Source organism: Maylandia zebra, linkage group LG14 (genome assembly GCF_041146795.1).
Source record: "Maylandia zebra isolate NMK-2024a linkage group LG14, Mzebra_GT3a, whole genome shotgun sequence".
Classification (NCBI taxonomy): Eukaryota; Metazoa; Chordata; class Actinopteri; order Cichliformes; family Cichlidae; genus Maylandia; species Maylandia zebra.
The window spans coordinates 38,665,063-38,683,273 of record NC_135180.1 but is presented as its reverse complement, the minus strand read 5'-3'; the positions used below and the strand labels follow the sequence as shown (position 1 = coordinate 38,683,273).

At 45.5% G+C, this 18,211-nt stretch overlaps 3 protein-coding genes across 3 annotated transcripts; 2 read left to right on the top strand and 1 right to left on the bottom strand.

Moving 5' to 3' along the window:
- Window positions 1-22: 22 nt before the first annotated feature.
- parlb (presenilin associated, rhomboid-like b) lies at window positions 23-4,250 on the top strand. The gene is made up of 10 exons (XM_004565025.5): window positions 23-155; window positions 1,164-1,380; window positions 1,451-1,591; window positions 1,672-1,720; window positions 1,794-1,889; window positions 1,974-2,123; window positions 2,207-2,277; window positions 2,476-2,577; window positions 2,765-2,862; window positions 3,465-4,250. Exons 1-10 carry the CDS (start codon window positions 79-81, stop codon window positions 3,601-3,603), a joined length of 1,140 nt encoding a protein of 379 aa, XP_004565082.1. The 5' UTR covers window positions 23-78; the 3' UTR covers window positions 3,604-4,250.
- Window positions 4,251-5,270: 1,020 nt separating this feature from the next.
- On the top strand, window positions 5,271-8,616 carry LOC101471808 (claudin-1). The gene is made up of 6 exons (XM_004565027.6): window positions 5,271-5,414; window positions 6,430-6,688; window positions 7,104-7,268; window positions 7,716-7,797; window positions 7,888-8,001; window positions 8,428-8,616. Exons 2-6 carry the CDS (start codon window positions 6,472-6,474, stop codon window positions 8,519-8,521), a joined length of 672 nt encoding a protein of 223 aa, XP_004565084.1. The 5' UTR covers window positions 5,271-5,414; window positions 6,430-6,471; the 3' UTR covers window positions 8,522-8,616.
- Window positions 8,617-9,004: 388 nt separating this feature from the next.
- Window positions 9,005-14,174, bottom strand: chp2 (calcineurin-like EF-hand protein 2). Its single transcript, XM_004565026.5, has 7 exons — window positions 13,966-14,174; window positions 12,168-12,240; window positions 10,901-10,981; window positions 10,625-10,749; window positions 10,486-10,547; window positions 9,737-9,859; window positions 9,005-9,454 (listed from the first exon to the last, which is right to left on the bottom strand). The coding sequence occupies exons 1-7, from the start codon at window positions 14,030-14,032 to the stop codon at window positions 9,401-9,403; spliced, it is 585 nt and encodes a 194-aa protein (XP_004565083.1). The 5' UTR covers window positions 14,033-14,174; the 3' UTR covers window positions 9,005-9,400.
- Window positions 14,175-18,211: the final 4,037 nt, after the last annotated feature.

The following is an 18,211-nucleotide window of genomic DNA, read 5'->3' as shown; positions in this document are numbered from 1 at the left end:
GGAGCTCCTTGGTGACCCGGAAATGAACAACTGCTAGGCGGCCCTTCGGCCGACCTGTCGGGGTCACCGGGATCCAATATGGCGTGGAGGAGCTGCTCCGTCCTGCTCAGACTGACCGGAGATGAAGGCTTACGGAGCTCCGTGAGGGGTGGCAGGTCAGTCCCCACAGGCGGGGGCGAGCAGCCCGTCCCGGGTTACAAACAGACAGATCCTTGCTGTCGGAGTTAGCTCCGTTAGCTTCAAGGACAGTTTAGAATCAACGGGCTGTTAGCAGGTTAACGTTAGCCGCTGCTAACAAGCGGGGAGCTGCCTGGGTGTGTTTGTGTGTTTATCTAATTATCCGGTGATGTAAAGCTGTTTGTCCTATTTAAACACCCCAGTGTGCCCCCTTACATACATGCCCATTACATGCAGTTCTTCCGAAGCTCTTTCAGGTCCTCCCTCCGGCTCAGTGCAGAGGGACGCTGCTTCCGTCGGTGCCCTAAAACCCAGGGGTTAATCTCCTGTGGCCAGCTGACCTGTGCTGCTTTAGGTGGCTTTATTTATAATCCACAAGCAGTCCACTCGGACCCTTCCAATGACCAAAAGTTACTAAATGGATTCAGTGACATAAAACCAGACGTTTGTGGTAAAAATGTTTTTGGGATTGTTGCTCAGTCTGAGGCCGGCTGGTAAAAGGAGACAGCAGCTAATCCTTAGATAATTAAAAGGTTGGCAGGATGTTTATACTCTGACACACTGGTGCATTTACAGTCATGATAAAAAGAAAGTGCACCCACTCTCAGCGGGAAGGTTTTATCTAATCACGGGAAGATGAATTGAGTCGGGTCCTTGGTAGAAGTCTGTACTGCGAAGCAGGAGTTCACCATGGTAACTTGTGCTGTGAACACAACCTGCTCACCACCTACTGACCAATCAAATCTCCAGAAATTACCATCGCCTTTCCTGTGTGTGTGGAGCGTCAGTAATAAATGTAGATTCTTCGATACAACTTTGTTCCTTTGGTTATTTATTAATGATTTTTTCATTTAATTATTTTTGCCTTTTGACAGGAAACAACATTTTTTGTTGTGCTTCCTGTCTGTGGTTGTGGCAGGAGGATGCTGGCGCTTCATTAAAGAGAACTTTTTTCTCACAGTTGTGATTCCTCGTCTGTCCACCAGGTGGCCTCAAAGCTTCCAGCAGAGATGCGGCTTCAGGAAAGCTGCAAGGAAACCCGAGTCCAAGAAGGTGGAAGAGGAGTTAGGCCCCGCCCACAGCGAATCCTCTGAAGCCGCGGCACAGCGCCGGACCCCCGCTCCTCACTGGGACCATCAAGCTCCACCCAGTCCCCCACGCGCCTTCGGCCGGCTCGTCAGGCCGCTCGTCTTTACCATCGGGGTAGGTGATGTTGTTTCGGTGGCGATGACGCCGCTGATGATGTCACGGACAGGTGTTGACTCCATGTCAGTTTACAGGCTGCTCCTTCGGCTCGGCGGCCATCTGGCAGTACGAGTCCCTCAAGTCTCGAGTGCAGAGCTACTTTGACGAGCTGCGAGCCGATTGGCTGGAGAAGGTGCGACCTCAGAAACGAGGAGACATCCGCAAAGAGGTGAGGGTTCAACGTCATCACCTGTAACCAGGCTCCACCCACACTTTGATCTGAGTCTTAATTGGCTGTCTGTGTTTTAGATCAACCAATGGTGGAACAGCCTGAGCGAGGGCCAGAGGACGGTAACAGGTGAGTCAGTGCTTACGAGCAAAGCGCTGAACTTTCACATGGGGGTTGCTGGATTGAATTTCTTTTTTCCCAGGGATCATTGCTGCTAACGCCATCGTGTTCTGCTGCTGGAGAGTGCCGTCTCTGCAGCGCTTCATGATCAGATACTTCACCGCCAATCCGGCCTCCAGTGAGTCTCGCCACCGCCGCCACGATTCGTTCAGGGTCTCCCATTGAGCCTCTGTAACTGTGGCTGTTTGTTGTTGCCCCGCAGGGACTCTGTGCTCTCCCATGATTCTCTCCGCCTTCAGTCACTTCTCGTTCTTCCACATGGCGGCCAACATGTACGTCCTCTGGAGCTTCTCCACCAGCGCCGTCTCCATGCTGGGCCGAGAGCAGTTCATGGCCGTGTACCTGTCGGCAGGTGCTTTTCACTGTGGTGTAATCTCTGAGATTATCTGTGTTTGTTTATGAGTGTGACGTTGATTTTATTTCTTCCGTTTTCAGGTGTTATTTCTACGTTTGTCAGTTATGTGTGCAAGATGGCCACGGGGAGGTTCGGCCCATCTCTCGGAGCGGTGAGTGACTGCTTCACAGGTCAAACTGTACCTCGCTCAGAGTCACGTCTGTTTTATGGTTTTATTTTAGAGGACGTGTAGATTTTAGGAGGTCAGTGCGAACACACTGATGTGATTCTTTTGAGCGATTTTCTTTGGTGGACGTCTGTAAATGTTCTCAATAAATAAACAGCCTGAAGTTCCTGTTTCTGTTTTCAGTCTGGCGCCATCATGACCGTCCTCGCTGCTGTTTGTACCAAAATACCTGAAGCCAAACTGGCCATCATCTTCCTCCCCATGTTCACCTTCACCGCTGGCAACGTAAGACCCCGCCCACCCCTCTCCTCGCCCAGTCTACCTGGACAGAGATCTCTTTTTCATCTTCTGCATCAGCCCACCTGCAGCTGCTGCACATCTGCAAGCTGCTTTGAAACCCACCTGAGCTTCAGCTCCTGCTGCTGGCTTTGACCTGACTGAACTCGCGCTCTGTTTCCGTGTCTGTCTGCAGGCTCTCAAGGCCATCGTTGCCATGGATACCGCAGGCCTGGTGCTTGGATGGAGGTTTTTCGACCATGCTGCTCATTTAGGAGGAGCCATGTTTGGAATGTAAGTTAGCAAGTTAGTCGATTTTTTATTTATAAAGGTTCATTTTTAATTTTCTTTGTTAATTCACAGAGAAGTTTTTTTTTTTACCTTCTTACAGTAATTTTCTATATTAGATGGTGGGAAAAAAAACAGCTTTTCTGTCACTTAATTGTTGAACTTAATTACTTAATCACGTTGGTTTAGTGTGAGTGGCCGTGGGCGACGTCTGTATCCATAGGAACAGCTGTAAAATGTGGAAATACAGTTAAAAGTACAAAATTGATGGCTTCCTTGACATTTTCCAGAGCCAGACTGCAGTCTTTTCCGGGCCGATTCTGGTCCCTGGGACTTATGTTTGACCTCTCTGGATCAGATGGTTAATAGGTAGAAGCGGAAGTGTGAAGGCAAAGCTGTCGATTTCCTGTTTGTGTTCCTGAGTGAAGAAAAGAGCGAGACTGTAGACACGAGCTGTAGAAAGGGAGCCCGCCGAGGAGGTGCAGCGGGACCAGGGCCTCCTCGCTGACGTGTTTTGGACGTTGAGATATTTGGAAAACTGATTTATTCTGTTTTGTGACGACGTTGCAGTGACGTGTTTTTAATCAGACTTGTTCTTCTCTCCTCAGCTGGTACGTTCTGTTCGGCCACGAGTTGATCTGGAAGAACCGAGAACCTTTCGTCAAACTTTGGCACGACTTCAGAACTCGAAGGGGACCGGGAGGAGGAGAAGGCGGCGGCGGAGGGGACCGAGGAGGCGCCATTTAGGACGCTGAAACGCAGAGAATGAAGGAAATAAAATGCTAACGTAACATGTAAAGATGTATAAAATGTACAGAGAGAATCACGGAGCCCGGGCACAGGCCGGAGTCGAAGTAAAGACTCGTACTTGTATTTATAAAACATGAACGATTCCATTGTTGTCTCCTCGCCTGCTTTTGTTTACAGTTTGATCAGAGACAAAGACAAACGCGGCACAGAGGTTTACAGCAACGACCTGTCGGCTGATCGTGTGACAAACAGCCCAGACAGAACCAGTCAGAGGGACTTTTTGCCTCAAAAATCTGTAAAAGACTTAAAAAGACAGCTGAGGGATTCTTAAAGAGCTCCACCTACCTCAGGTGAAACTTCAAACCCCATCAGGACGCCGTGTCTGAAACTAGAGTCTGGCTGCTGCTGCAGAACGAACCGGACGACTGAACAAACACCGTGTTTGCCAAACAGGCTGAAGTCCACCAACAGATCAGACTGATGGTGTCAGAGCGCGATCTGAAGGGTCGTCACGGAGAACGTCATACGCCTGCTGCGATTGGCTCACAGCTTTAATAAAGCCCTGTGATGCTCGTGGGTTTAACTTTCTTAAAATAGACTCGATGATATTTGTGTTGTGGAAAAATAAACTGATCAAAACCTGATTTTCTGAGATTTATTCAAAGTTTAAAACAAAGGGACCAAAAACAATACAGCACCAACAGGCTTCGTAACAACATCAACAAGTAAACAAAATACTAACAGCTCCTTTATAGCCGTTGTCTTGATGCAGTCTTTGTTCAGCTGTAGGGACCTGTTCCCACAGTCGTGTAGCAGTGGTCTGATAATGACGGCAGAGCTTCACACTCATTCTTTGTTACAAACCAACAGCACGCAGAGAGGAGAGCAGCTGAAGCGCAGCACACCAGAGCTTGTGACACATTATTTTGGTTTTTGAAATCGATGAACGAGACAGAGATGAACACTGAACACCTCAAACTAAAGAAAAGGCCGACCCTCGCTCAGACTCGCACTTTTTTAATGTCTCTTTAATAAAATGCACTCATTCAAACCTTTTACCTGATTCACAACTGAGATCAGACATGAGTGTGCACATCTGTGAGACCTCGGTGATGCTGAATGATCTGTGAGGGATTTAGAGCAGCACAGAGGTTCTTATTTCATACAAACAACATATTCCCACATCCAGAGAATCGGAGTATTAAACTCCACATCTGTCAGCAGCTGAAAACATCTGGAGCTTTTCAAACCAAACACTTGATGAAGGAGGTGCGAGGTGTGCGAACCCTCTGGTTCCTGAGGGAACATTTGCCGTTAAAATCACCGCAGCTTGTTTGCAGTCGTCTTACTAAAGCAAGGACGGACTTCCCAGATAAAAGATCACCTGTTGTTGGTCCTCTTGTATGTCAAAGCCTTACAGAGAGAAGAGCTGCTGCAGCAGGATAGGAAACCTGCTGTTTTCAGTTTATCAAAAAGGCTCTGAAGGACTTTTAAACCACAGGTTTCCTTCTTTTGGTATATTTTGTCCCACTCCTGCATAGAAGCAGGGTTTTATCTTTGACGGCTGAAACCAGCTCATCACAAACGGTGGGAGGTGAAACTGGGATTCCTGAATGTCGATACTGATGTGTGTTTAGAGACGGTTTGGCCTTTCCCAGAGTTCATCGACCCTGAACAGCAGCAGACCTCAGAAGATCAGACCCGCTTCAAACCGCCGCGCTTCACATCGCAGACACAACCTGAGCGACGCCTGCAGAGACACAAACCCTGGAGAAGGCCTTTCTGCAACCTCCAAACCTGTGCCGACGGTAAGAACCGATCCATCAGACTCCAGCCGTCAAACCTTTAGCTGCACTTTAGCCTTTAACAACTGGCTCAGGTGACGTGTGCGTTTCGACAGGTGTGTACGGGTGAAACTGAGCTCCACGTCTCCTCTGCGGCAGATAGTTCCTATTTTCAAATGAAACACGATAGTGGGGATGCACACTCTGCTGGGACGGATACGTCCTCTTTGTTCATCTCCCTGAAATTCGTTTCTTTAGCTCAAATGGCCTCTACAGTCACCACATCCCAATCCAGCAGAGCACCTTTGGGGTGTGGGAAATGGGAGATTCACATCGTGGATGTAAAATCCCCGAGGAATGTTTCCAGCACCTCGTTGAATCTGAGACACGAAGAGCGAGAACAGTTCTGAAGGAAAAATGTGTCCGACCTGTACTAGCAGGGTGTACATAATAAAGTGGCCAGCGAGTGTAAATCACACAGTGTCCCAACAGTGATACTTTTACTATAATCACTGATGAAATCCTGTTACACGTGTTTGGAGTCACACCGAGACGGGAAATCGTAGTTGACTTTGAGTCGACCGCCTGCATTTGAGTTTGTGTTTTACAAACTGGCTCGGATCTTCCCACAGTGAGCTCGTGCACCACGTCCATCAGCGGTGATTTACTCTCTGTGCTGCAGGCAGCTCAGAGTAAACTCTGTAAACACAGAAGTCAAAGCTGCTCTTTGGACTTTGGTCCACGTCACTGATCCGAGTGCTGTTTTCCTGTGTTATGTTCTGTTAACGAAAATAGAAAAAATACACATATATCTTTAGTATCAGCTCCGAATATTATCTGAGTTCTTGAAGAAGTAAAAAATAATATTAAACACAACATTTAATACTACGTTGATTGGTGAGCTTAATTTCAGCTTAATTTCAGTCACTGATACTTCATGGATGTGTCAGATGTCACACGGCCCGAGAGCAGAGCCCTGAGGAACTCCACAAACTCCACAGCTCGTGCCTCCTACTTCTTCAAAATCATCTGTTTCCAGGTGTTCCAGGTGTTCCAGGTGTGTGCGGAGACGCTGAGCAGAATGGCGGTGGGCCTGCAGATTGTGGGTCTGTTTCTGGGTGTGGTGTCCTGGTGTCTGCAGTCCAGCTGTACCTCCAACCAGGTGTGGAAGATGAGGAGTCAGTCGGAGTCGGTTACCACCAGCCAGTGGCAGTTCGAGGGCCTGTGGATGAGCTGTGCTGCCACCTCGTTGGGGTCCATCCAGTGCAGCAAGTTCAAGACGGTGCTGGGACTGTCGGGTGAGAACGGCTGCTTCGTAATCATCAGCAGCTATTATGGAGTTATGATGATGGCTCAGTCGGAGCACAGGAAAAGGTCCACAGCAAGGACAATTATTTTTCATTCATTGATGAGAGCATTAGTTTTGGAAAAAAACTCATCTCTGTTTCTGCCTGAGAGCTGAGACAGAAATAAGAGAGGTCATATATCTTATTTATAGCGAGTTCTTATCTTTTGCTGCCCAAACAAAGTAACAGCTTGTTCATGAACTTTAATGAGTCCCATGAGGACAATGTTGCTTAATGTTGTGGGAACTAGATGATGGCTTGTTCCCACAAGATAAACTGGGTTTATAAAAAGGGAAAAGACATCTGCAAAAACTGTAAAGCTGTGCGACGAGGAAGATGTTCATTTACCTGTAATGATGCTTTGCAGCTCACCTGCAGACCTGCAGGGCTCTGATGATCCTGTCCCTGCTCTGCGGTCTGACCTCCATCATCGTCTCCGTGCTGGGACTCAAATGCACCAAACTCGGCAGAACGCCCGAGCAGGTCAAAGCCAAGATCGTCCTGAGCGGAGGGATCCTCTTCATCCTGTCGGGTACGAGGCTTCGGGACTGGAGCAGGAACAAACCCCAAACCTGTAAAAAAGCAGCGTTTTCGTTTTGTTTCTCCTTCCTGCAGTTCAACCTGCATAAACTGGAAGCTGCAATTTCACTTGTTTCAAATTATGGCTGTCGTACAGGAAATGTCGACGTAGACAGAACATGTAAATGACGACATACAGTCTGTGTTTGTGTTATGATCAGAACTTCACGGGGAGTGTTTCTTTGTGGAAGAAGAAATGGTGATATTTAGAGAACAGATATCGCTGCATGTGCACATCAGTATTCAGGATGGAATCATCTTTATTCCTCATTTAACTGAAAACAAACATCTAAAAAATATTCAGATTAAAACGAGGCTTTTGCAAAGTTCTGGGATCTGTGGAGACACCGGAGCTCGAGCAGCTGGAAACTGAATCCTGAGCTTCTGTGTTTTTCTTCAGGTCTCTTCACTCTGATCGCCGTATCCTGGTACGCTGCCAGAGTCATCAACGACTTCTACGACCCGCTCTACGGAGGAGTCCGGTGAGCAGCAGTGTGTGTGTGTGTGTGTGTGTGTGTGTGTGTGTGTGTGTGTGTGTTCCTGCTGCTGAATCTTTAGAGTTTGTGCTGCAGGTTCGAGCTGGGTACTGGTCTGTATCTGGGCTGGGCAGCCGCTGGTCTGGCCATACTGGGAGGATCTATGCTTTGCTGCTCCAGTAAGACTACTCCCTCCAGCCCACCTGCTCGGTAAACATACACACCCATCATCGTCTCCTTATTTAATGCTCAGTAATGACTTCTAAGTTTGTGTCAGGCTGTAAAGATGCTCATTTCTAAAGTAAAGTTGGTCATTTTAACACGGGAGTCTATGGGACTCCCTGCTGAAGCCTCTGGTGGACGTTAGAGGAACTGCAGGATTCATTGTACAGATGTTATCATAAAGAAGAACGAAAAAGAAAGAAAATGAAACGCTGCAAAGAGTGTTGAGTAACTGACGGTTTTGCATATTAGTGAAGCTTTTGTGCAGGTGAGAGCACTTCAGGTAACAGACGAGCTGACGACCACAAATCTGATTATATAAAGTATGTATATAGTTTAAAAAGTTGGTGAGCGAATCTGTTTCATGTACATCGCTGTTGCTCCGCCCTCTAACCTTCATCTGCTCCCCTGCAGGCAGTTTTCTTACTACTCCACCACCGGCCAAGGTCGGAGCATCTACAGAGCAGCTCCGGCCTCAGACGCCAGCGGCTCCAAGGCTTACGTCTGAACCGACCGACCTCCACCGTCCTTTGTTAGGCTCGTGCTGTTTTCTGAAACATGGAATCGCCTCAGAATCACACTGCAAATAAAAGGTCTCCTGAAGCTGTGTGGCCAAGCAGTACCAAGTGTGTCCAAGAGAGGGCGCCACAGGGAATCGCTCTCAGAACTTCACAACAGATCAATTTATTTATTAGGTTTTGCTGTTTCAATTGAAAACACTTTGTGGTTCATTTACATTTGACTTTTATTAATCACATTTACCTGTATGTTTGAATTAATTTCATATTATTAATTTTCTATAGTTAACTTCAGTTTACCTTTTTTAGGATATTAACCCTCTGAATCCTATCCTGAAAGGGTGGTGTTTTTGAACAGATTCAGAGGGTTAAAGAGAGGAAAGGTTATCATCTAACTAATCATGCTGACAGATCTGTGTGCAGTTTCCAAATGTGACGTTGCAGAGAAAGAAACACGTGTGGTGAAATGAAACTGAGAGAATAAAGATGTTTATTAATGCACACAAAGCTAGAAACCTACTGACAAATTCAGCCTTTAGATTCATGACATCACTGATGAACAGACATTAATTAAACGTTAAATAAAACGATCCATTAAAAGGTTTGAATAAAACTTTATTATTTCCCTTTTTAAGACTGTTAACATGTCGCAGGTGTGTTCAGGTGCGTGACTGCACTGTGCTGCTTGTGTGCGTGCTGGCTCACGGGAACGCTGATGAACACTACAAATCCAGCTGCAGCCCAGCGTGCACAGCAGTAACATCAGTCTATCCACCAGATCTCCAGTTTGGTTTGAGAGCTGATCTCAACCTGCAGATGTTTCCTGCTGGGATCTTTGTGCTGATGTCAATTCTTAGCAGGTTGTGTCTTTATTTCAGGAAGCTGACGCTCATCTTGGTATCAATGTCCATTTTCTCCAGTGACTGAAAAACAAATGAACACAACAATAATTTTTTAAATAAATTTGATTTGAAGAAAGTCCCTCCTCCTCCTCCTCCTCCTCCTCCTCCTTCTTCTTCTTCTTCTTCTTCTTCTTCTTCTTCTTCTGTTTCTCAGACAGAAATAAATGCTGGTCCTAAATCATGTGTGAGCTTTGAGAGGTGTTTGAACCACCACACATAGTATATTTTATACATTTATTATTGTATTTGTGTGAGAGCCCAGATTTTTGATCAGATGCAGCATGAAGCAGGTAAGAGTCTCACCTTTTTGAACTCGTCAAAGGAGATGGCATCATCTTTGTCGAGGTCGGCCTCCTGAATGGCTCGCTCAGCTATGCTCTGCAGCTGCTCCTCGGTCACCTGCAGCCCCAGCATCGCCCGCAGAACCTGAAGGACGCAGGACACAAGTATTAATAATGTACCAATGATGCTGATCGAAATCCTCTCCGAGACCCGTTTTTCTGCAGAACTAAAGAACATGCGAGTGGTGGACCCTTCTATGCAGATGACACACGATTATTTTTCTGATTCTAGAAAACTAAAACTAGCTTAACGCCACAGAGGATTTCTTTGAGGGCAAGCTGGGCCAAGCAACTGTTTTCCTCTAGTGCAAGTCCACAGCAGCTCCATCTGCTGTGGGAAACACTTCGGAAATAAGGGATCAGCCAAAGTACCTGCTACTTCTTCTTTTCTAAAATAATAATCACCCCAGTGGGCTAGCTTTATACTGTAGGAGGGGCTCCGTAATGTTTTCTTTCAGCTAAATAAAAATTCTTCTCTCACTTCCCTCCATTCTGCAGCCATGCAAAAACCCCTGATCTTAGCCAAATGTGAGTATGAGCTCCTGCGTCCTGGTTGCAGGTGTGTAATTTGTGCAAACAATGAAGACCTGACTGACAGCCCCACACACCAAAGACAGACTGCACAGGAGAGTCTCTGTGCATGGGAAGGAACTATGAACTTGTCAGCGATGAGGAGAAGAAATGAAAACTCTCAAATAAGTGGACACAGACCTGAAGAAGCTCCTCTCTGGAAATCTTCCCATCTCGGTCCAGATCGTACAGCTGAAAGGCAACTGAGCAGCTTCTACATTATTTTCTTTATTGTACGCAAAGATAAAATAAAAGACAGAACAAAGTGACCTGGACTCACATTTGAGCTTCCTGGTCCTGCTGCTGGGGAGCTCTTGCTGTGTTCCTTCTTTGTTTCGGTTTCTGTCAGTTGGACGGAAATGAGCCAGAATCCGGACAAAGGAGGAAAAGTCCACGGTATCCTGTCTGGAGAGAAATACTTCCTGTTTACCCTTCACAGTGTCACCTGACCAGTCCCTGAGTCTAGACCTCTGCAACTCAAATGAGTTGATGTGACAGTCCTTGCTCTGTCAGTGCAGAAACAAGTGATTCCTGTGATAACAGCAGGCTGTCGTACCCCGAGGAGAAAAAGGCTTCTATGATTCTGCCTCCGATGGGGTTCATGGCCAAACCTCCGAGCGCTTCAAAGTCGTCAGGGCTGCGATACAGAAGGAGACAGACAGTCAGAGGCTCTGGGACACTGACGTCCCTCAGAGTCTCACAGGCTTTGTTTTAAATCTTTAGATTTTTATAAAGAAACACGACCTGTTTGTTTTTCTGCAAAGGTTGCACTTTCAGCCTGCATGATGTTTAAGAGCGGTCATATTAAAGCAGGGTTATTATAGTTAACTCAAACTTAACTAAAGATCAAAACTAGATGTGAAAAAACATTTTAAACTAGACGTAAACAAACTTCCTGAAAGGATTTCATGAACTTAGAAACTAAACTTCTGATAGAGAAGAAGTTTTAGACTTTGATTAAATGTTATCACTGTTTGTGTGATGAGACTTTGACGGACGCTGAATGTCCTCAGGACTGTGAGTCGCTGCTTTCCAAAGGTTGTATAGTTTTATATTTTCTGGACCGATTTTCCTCAATCATGCCTCTCACGTATGCCCTCATTACATTATTACTTAAAAAGACTAAAACTAACATTAATAACACTAAAAACTAAAAGTAAACATTTTGAAACAATGAAATCTAAACTGAAAGGAAAAAAACTGCTCTGGAAAAACCTGAAGCTAAACAAAAAGCCAAAATGAAATGAAAGTATAGCTCTCTGTCTTCATCTCAAATGGGTTGGCGTTCGGGCTTTGGAGCCAGCAGACATTAAAGAGTTACCTGACACAGTCACAACAGTGACTCTGAATTCATCCTGTTGACACTTTGTGTGGCCGCTGATGTTTGGACACATCAGGGAAAGAGATCCTGAAGATGAAGGTGTTGAACTGGTTTGGATCAGAGTCTAGTCCTCCAGCTTCCTGTTTCTCAGAGTGACCTGATGAAGTTTATGTCTGGTCTTTGACCAGGTCACACAGCGTTTCGGCAGGTTGTCTAGAAACATCTTTGGGAACTTTGCAAAGTTGTTTTGTTTTGTGTTGTTTCGAGTTAAGTGTTTGAAGTATCTTGAATGACTGTTTCTTCATGTTTTCCCGTGACTGTGAGATTGGGGGGAGCGCTGCTGCAGCAGTGTTACATATTTCTGACGCAGACGGATAAAACTAAATAAACTCATCTTCAGGCTTATTTCATTCTGGGATGTTTTTTGGGGAAACAAACAAACCCTATAAAAACATTATTGTTATTAAGCTGGATGATGATTGTGAGCAGTGCGTCCACACACCTCAGGTATCCTCTGTTGTCTCTGTCCAGACTCTCAAACCTGTCGTGCAGACGGAGGAGATGAGCAGACGAGACTGAAACAGACACGATTTGTTCTTTACTCAGAGTAAACTTTAACAGCTCAGTCAGTCTTTGCAAATACTTGCTGAGGGAAGAAGTATGACTGTCTTCAACAGTAACTTGTATGTCGATACCTCAAATACACCAGAGGTTTGTTTGCAGTATCCAGGGTGTGCATATATTAAATATATTATGTAATCGCTCAAATGGGTCGAACAGGTTTGAGCAGAAATCCTGTGACATCAAAATTAAAGGAGAAGAAATTCAAATAAAGGAAACCAAAAAGAAAAGATCAAAAACGAATAGCTTATGGTCCCAAAGTAAAAGAAATAATAATTATATGTAATTATATTTCTTATTACGAAAAACTAATGTTTCATCTGGGCTTAATCAGCCATCGAGCACAGTCGTGTTTATCTGCCCACAGTGTCCTTATCAGCGAGGACAGTTCAGGGTGTTGCCACGGAAACGCACACAAACAGCCGACGATGAGCTCACACACGGGAAACAGCAACAACTCACACCGTCGCCGTTACAGTCTCACATGAAAGCTGAAAGTGATGTTGAGTCCCCCCCCCCACACACACACATTTCCTATTGACAATAACTGTTTTGGGGTTTTCCCAATAAAGAGATCAAGACCCCACGATGGGAGAAATACGAGTACACGCACACACCGACACACAGACTGTGTAGAGACATTTAAGTGTGTAATATATGTATGAGGTGTATGGCACACATGCTCACACATTTAACATTACAGTAAATATTGGTCTGAATTCAGCACTTTGGAGAGAGCTTAAACTGGGCAGGTGAATCGTAACCCCGCTGAGCTTTTAATGAAGCTGCAGATTTTACCATCAGCACCTTTAGAGCCTCTGAAACGATTGTCTTCTTAAATTTACGGTTAAAAGAAGAAAAATGTTCACATCCTGAAGTTCAGCTCGTTGTTAGGGGTACACCTCGCTGGTACTTCAGCGTGATGTTCAAGTTTGAGATGATTTGAATTTATGACATGGTGCATTATCCTGCTCAGAAGATGGTACACAAAGGCATGGACGAGGACAGCGACAGGACTCAGGTACGTGGGCGTCAGCTGGCACATCTGGAAAGGCTCCATAGGCGCTGAAAGGTGTAAAGTGTTGTCAGAGCAACATCTGCTCCATGCAGATGTTTCTCAGGAAGGCCTTTGTGTTTGAGCCGGATGAACTGCAGACTGCTTCTATAACAGCCTCACGGCTTCAGAGGAGCAGAGGAGCCTGCAGTCCAGACCTCTGACCAGCTGACAACATCTGGAGCATCATGAAAGCAGCAAGAGGACGAAGCAGAGCCAGGACTGCTGAGCAGCTGGAATCCTCCATCAGACTGGTGTTAGAGAGCAAACATGGACCTGTCCTACTTTTACATCATGTTCACAAGGAGCTCATATTTTTATCACCATGGTTCATGTTCACAGTTTCAACATTTGTTATGTTTTTATGTTCAGTTATGAATAAAATCTGAGTCTATAAGATTCTGTGCTTGTAATTACAGGCTGATCACAGCTGGAAACCTGCCTCGGTCAGCTGTGTTTAATGTCTCCCAGCTGCCTGTCGATGTGTGCTTGTACATACATGTTGTAAAAACCTGAGATATTAAAGACTTTTAACTGCTGTAAACTTTATCCCAGGCTCGTCTGTTCTCTCCTCTCTAGTTTTCCTCAAACTTGCTTCAGATGCTTCAAAGCAGGAAACACTCACATCCGGTTTGGCGCATGAGCTCCTGGGCGTTGGGGATTTTGTTCCTGCTGGAGCTGCTGGAGCCCATCCTGCTGCCGGTGTCGCTGCGTAAACCCAGACTTTCAGTTGCTGCAGTTCAAGCCCGATGAATTTATCTCTGCGCTCTGACCGAGGTGTACGCTCGCGCCCACTGCTGACATACAGACCAGCCAATCACCGCTCGCCAAGAACCACACTCTGATCAGTGGGCGGTCCATAAACACATCCACCGTACGTCTGTGCTCTGAGAGATAACTGCTGCAGGAGATAAAGAGCAAATTCAGTTTGAACGATTGAGGATTATTTCAAAGATATGTGACGGCTTGACCCACACCTCCCCTTCCACATCCGCACAGACCCCCCTGAACTCTGTTTGAGTAAGCCGTTTACAAGTATTTCCTGAAGTGGGGTTGCACACAAAGCACTGATATGTACAGCAAGAAGAAACAGTTATCTCGTAGGCTTTTGTTGGCCTGTCACAAAAACATAATCTGGGAAACCACCTCCAGACAAAGACTTCTGTCCTAACCAGGACCCTGAAGACAATGAGTACAAATGGTGACGAGTAACAGCTGCTGCTCAGATGTGCTTAGAGAGGCATTTTTGTGTCATGAAATCAAATAGAAGCAAGTCTGTAAAGTGTGACGGAGAGAAAGACTGTGAGGCTGAGTCTGCAGGAAGGAGTCGGTCCGGCCCTACACACCGATCCAAACTAACTGTGACAGCTGCTTCAGAGCTTTGAGGGAAACGGCTGCTCTGATCTTCAAACCGAATAAACACGTCGGTCCATTAATGAACACTAGATGGAGCAGTTTCCACATATATGTGCACAGCAAGAGCGCTCACAGTGGTTGGACTTTCTGCTCATGCAGGTCATGAGTCTGCAGATTCAGGTGTCTTTAGAGTGCACGCTGACACTGTGTGAGAAGTATTACATACATTTTATGACACCCTGTAATGTAACTGTAATCAGATTTGAATTTCATGTAATATTTAGAATTTTAACTTTAGATATTTAATCTTTTTTTCACTGTTTATCTTCCAAAATGACACAAAAGTCAAAGAAAAGTGTCTGAAAGTCGAAACAGAACTTAAAAAATCGCTGCCACTGCAGACGCCCTGTCATGACCTCACCTGACCTCACCTGACCTCACCTGACCCTGTGCATCTCCCCTGATTGAAAACTCTAACTTGATTTTGAGCTTGATGATTAGAGGACGTGAGGAGTGAAGATGGTGCTGATACGTTACTGAGGAGAAGCCGCGGGGCGGTTGCTGCCACAGGTGATCTTTGAGTTTAAACTCGTCCTCTGTGCGAGTTCTGACTTTCAGACAGATCTTTTTCTCCTGTTTGTTGAGCTTTTAACATCCGAGTTCAAGTCGTGAAGGAGAAGTGAAAGGCTCACCAGAGAGACACGGGCAGCAATATTCTTAGAAGACCTGGCGGTGCACTCACAGGAAAAGTGACTGAATCAGTCGTGTTCAAAATGAAAGAGAGCCGAGTTTCAACTGTCAGCTGAAGCGATTGCAGGGAAAGTACAGTAATCAGACGTGTGAGGGTGTGGGGTTTTCCTCGGAACATATTAGAACAGCAGACAGACCTGAAGGAGTGCATCTGAGCAAGTGGGTAAAAAGCTTATCAAAGATAAATCGATAACACGTGGAGCTTCACAGAGGGTCCTGCTGCCCCTAGTGGCCCCAAAGCAGCTTTAAGTGTGTTTGTTTGTGGCGCATTTAGATGCTATTACCAGCAGTGCAGCGCTCTGATGGTTTATCAGAAGTAATTCAGCTTCTCCCTCTGGACTTGGACACAGTTAAGTCTTCTTTGGCCGGTTATCAGAGAGTTTTCAGTCTTTCCTGCCAACACTTAAATTGACTTATCAGTTCTGTTTATCAGTTGTTGCTTTCTGTCTGTCAAAATGTGTGAACTGCAGGATATGCACGAACCATAAATCCTGTCCCGTCACATGCCCGATGCGTCGGTTTGGTTAAACTTGTCTTGGCAGAGACGTTCTCACTAAAACCGCCCGGTGTCACTCAGGAGCACTGCAGCCAGGTTCGGGAATAAAACCCCGACGTGATCATATTAAGGATGAAACACAGTCCAAGGCTTTATCCTTCAGTAAGGTAACCAGTGACGTACTCGCCCAACAGACTCAGTAATCACACTTCTGCTTCAGTGCTTCCTCCATCGTCGGAGCGATGTGTCAAAGCCTTCCTCGGCTCCCAGCAAATTCAGAAAGCACATCGGTCCTGCACTGGTGCCCACTCAGCTCTACGGCTGGGTTTATTGCACCTGCGGCACAACTGCACTGTGTGCAGCGTTTTCACGTCACTCTCAGCCAGTCATTACTTTCTAAACAGGGACTGCAAGAACTTAAAACAATCCATATAAAACATAGACATATGCCTGATAGAACATGCATACCATCACTGCATAGATCCATGTAGATCCAGTCCTTTTCCCTCTGTGTATTTAGCTCAGACCATTTCCTCCACTTGTAGAATAATGATGCAATTAAATGGCCAGCAGGGGGCGACTCGTCTGGGTGCAAAAACACTCATGGTTGCACAGCCTCCTGAGACCCAGCCTGTTCATCCATGTCCTCTGTGATGGACATTTGTTTTTGGTATATCTGTTGACTTATTTGAGCTGCCCTGCTAACATCCTGGGCCTCTGTTAGCTCCAAAGAGGAAGGAAACCACAACAACAGTTCACCTCTAATACAGTTTTTTTCCTCGGTTCTCGGGAGGATAGAAGTTTGTGGGAAAGCGTCAGCTCCTTCATCACAGTCCCGTTAAAGTCGGAAAGGATGAATATTCATTAGATGCTTTCTGGCTGATGACTGTGTGTCATCGTTTCCACTCTTACATGCTTATGTTGTAGATTTATAGATTTATCATGTACTTATAGTACCGACTCACTCTGTAATATATATTTTACATCCATCCTGAGCCTGTCCAACTCCAGCATTACCTTACAAGAACAAAAAGCTAGCAAATTTTCATTCTGTTATTTACAGGATGTGCTTTCTGAGACGCGTGCCATTGAAATAAAAATGGTTTCATTGGGGCATCGAGCCAGCCAACGATCTCCATTTCCCATAATCCTCGCCCTTTCTTCGTCTGTTGCTCTCTGAGATTTGGTTTTTTCCAGGCTGGGAAATGAAAGCACAGGTATGTTGGGTATGCGGTGACAAGCGACACGTGGGCGAGTACTTGGATGACAGACTAAACAATAGGCCGCATGCCGCAACAGTCACAGGGAACTCGTAGGTGTCATTTCACCACTTTTTCACCTGCCAACACAGTTACAGGAAAAGCAACAAAACAATGACTAACAAAATCACAAAGAAGCAGAAAACCTCCACAAAATGACTCAAAAATCACAAACAGTTACTAAAACCACACAAAACTGGACAACACTAATAGAGAAACATCACCAGGAAATGACTCAAGATGACATAAAAACCACTAACGTGGATTCAAAACCACAAAAAGGGTTTTAAAAAGCCACAAATGAATATGTGGGACTAAATATCTCAGGGACACAAAATGAACAAAAAGAGACATGAAAACACTAAAAAGTGATGCACAAAGACCAAGAGGCACGAAAAAGCCTAAAACAACAAGTCAATAAACTCTGTCACGAGTCACACAATCACACAAAGCTACAAAGACACAAAAGGAGACTAAATTCCCAAAAACAAAGCAAAACCAGCAGAAAATCACTCAAAACCACACAAACCTTTGTGCTTATGAAATCGAGGTGATAGTTTAGGTAAGTGTGAAAACTGCAGTTCCTCTGATGTCCAGCAGAGGCCCCGTAGACTCCCATGTTAAAGTTTTACATGTTTAACGCCTGATACAGAAACTGTTTGGCCCGTGGACGGTTTAGTCCTTCGTGTCAGCTCTATCTGGATTTTAGTTAAGGGGCGTGGCTGCTTTGACTGACAGGTGCATGTCGTTACCTGTAAAGTTCATGGATGCAGGAAGTTTCATCGTTCCTGCTGGTCAAATACGGTCACTTCAAAAAACCAACACGGCGGTCCAGCAGCAAGGCTTTTAAACATCCTCATGCCAACAGGTGGCTACATCCATCTTTTACATACAGTCTATGTGGTTGCAACACAACCAACGGTGGAAAATATTTGACCCAACCTAGAAAACCTGCAGAGTGTGATTGATGATCCGTCTGACATAACGGTTGTTTGAGATGAAAGCTGCCT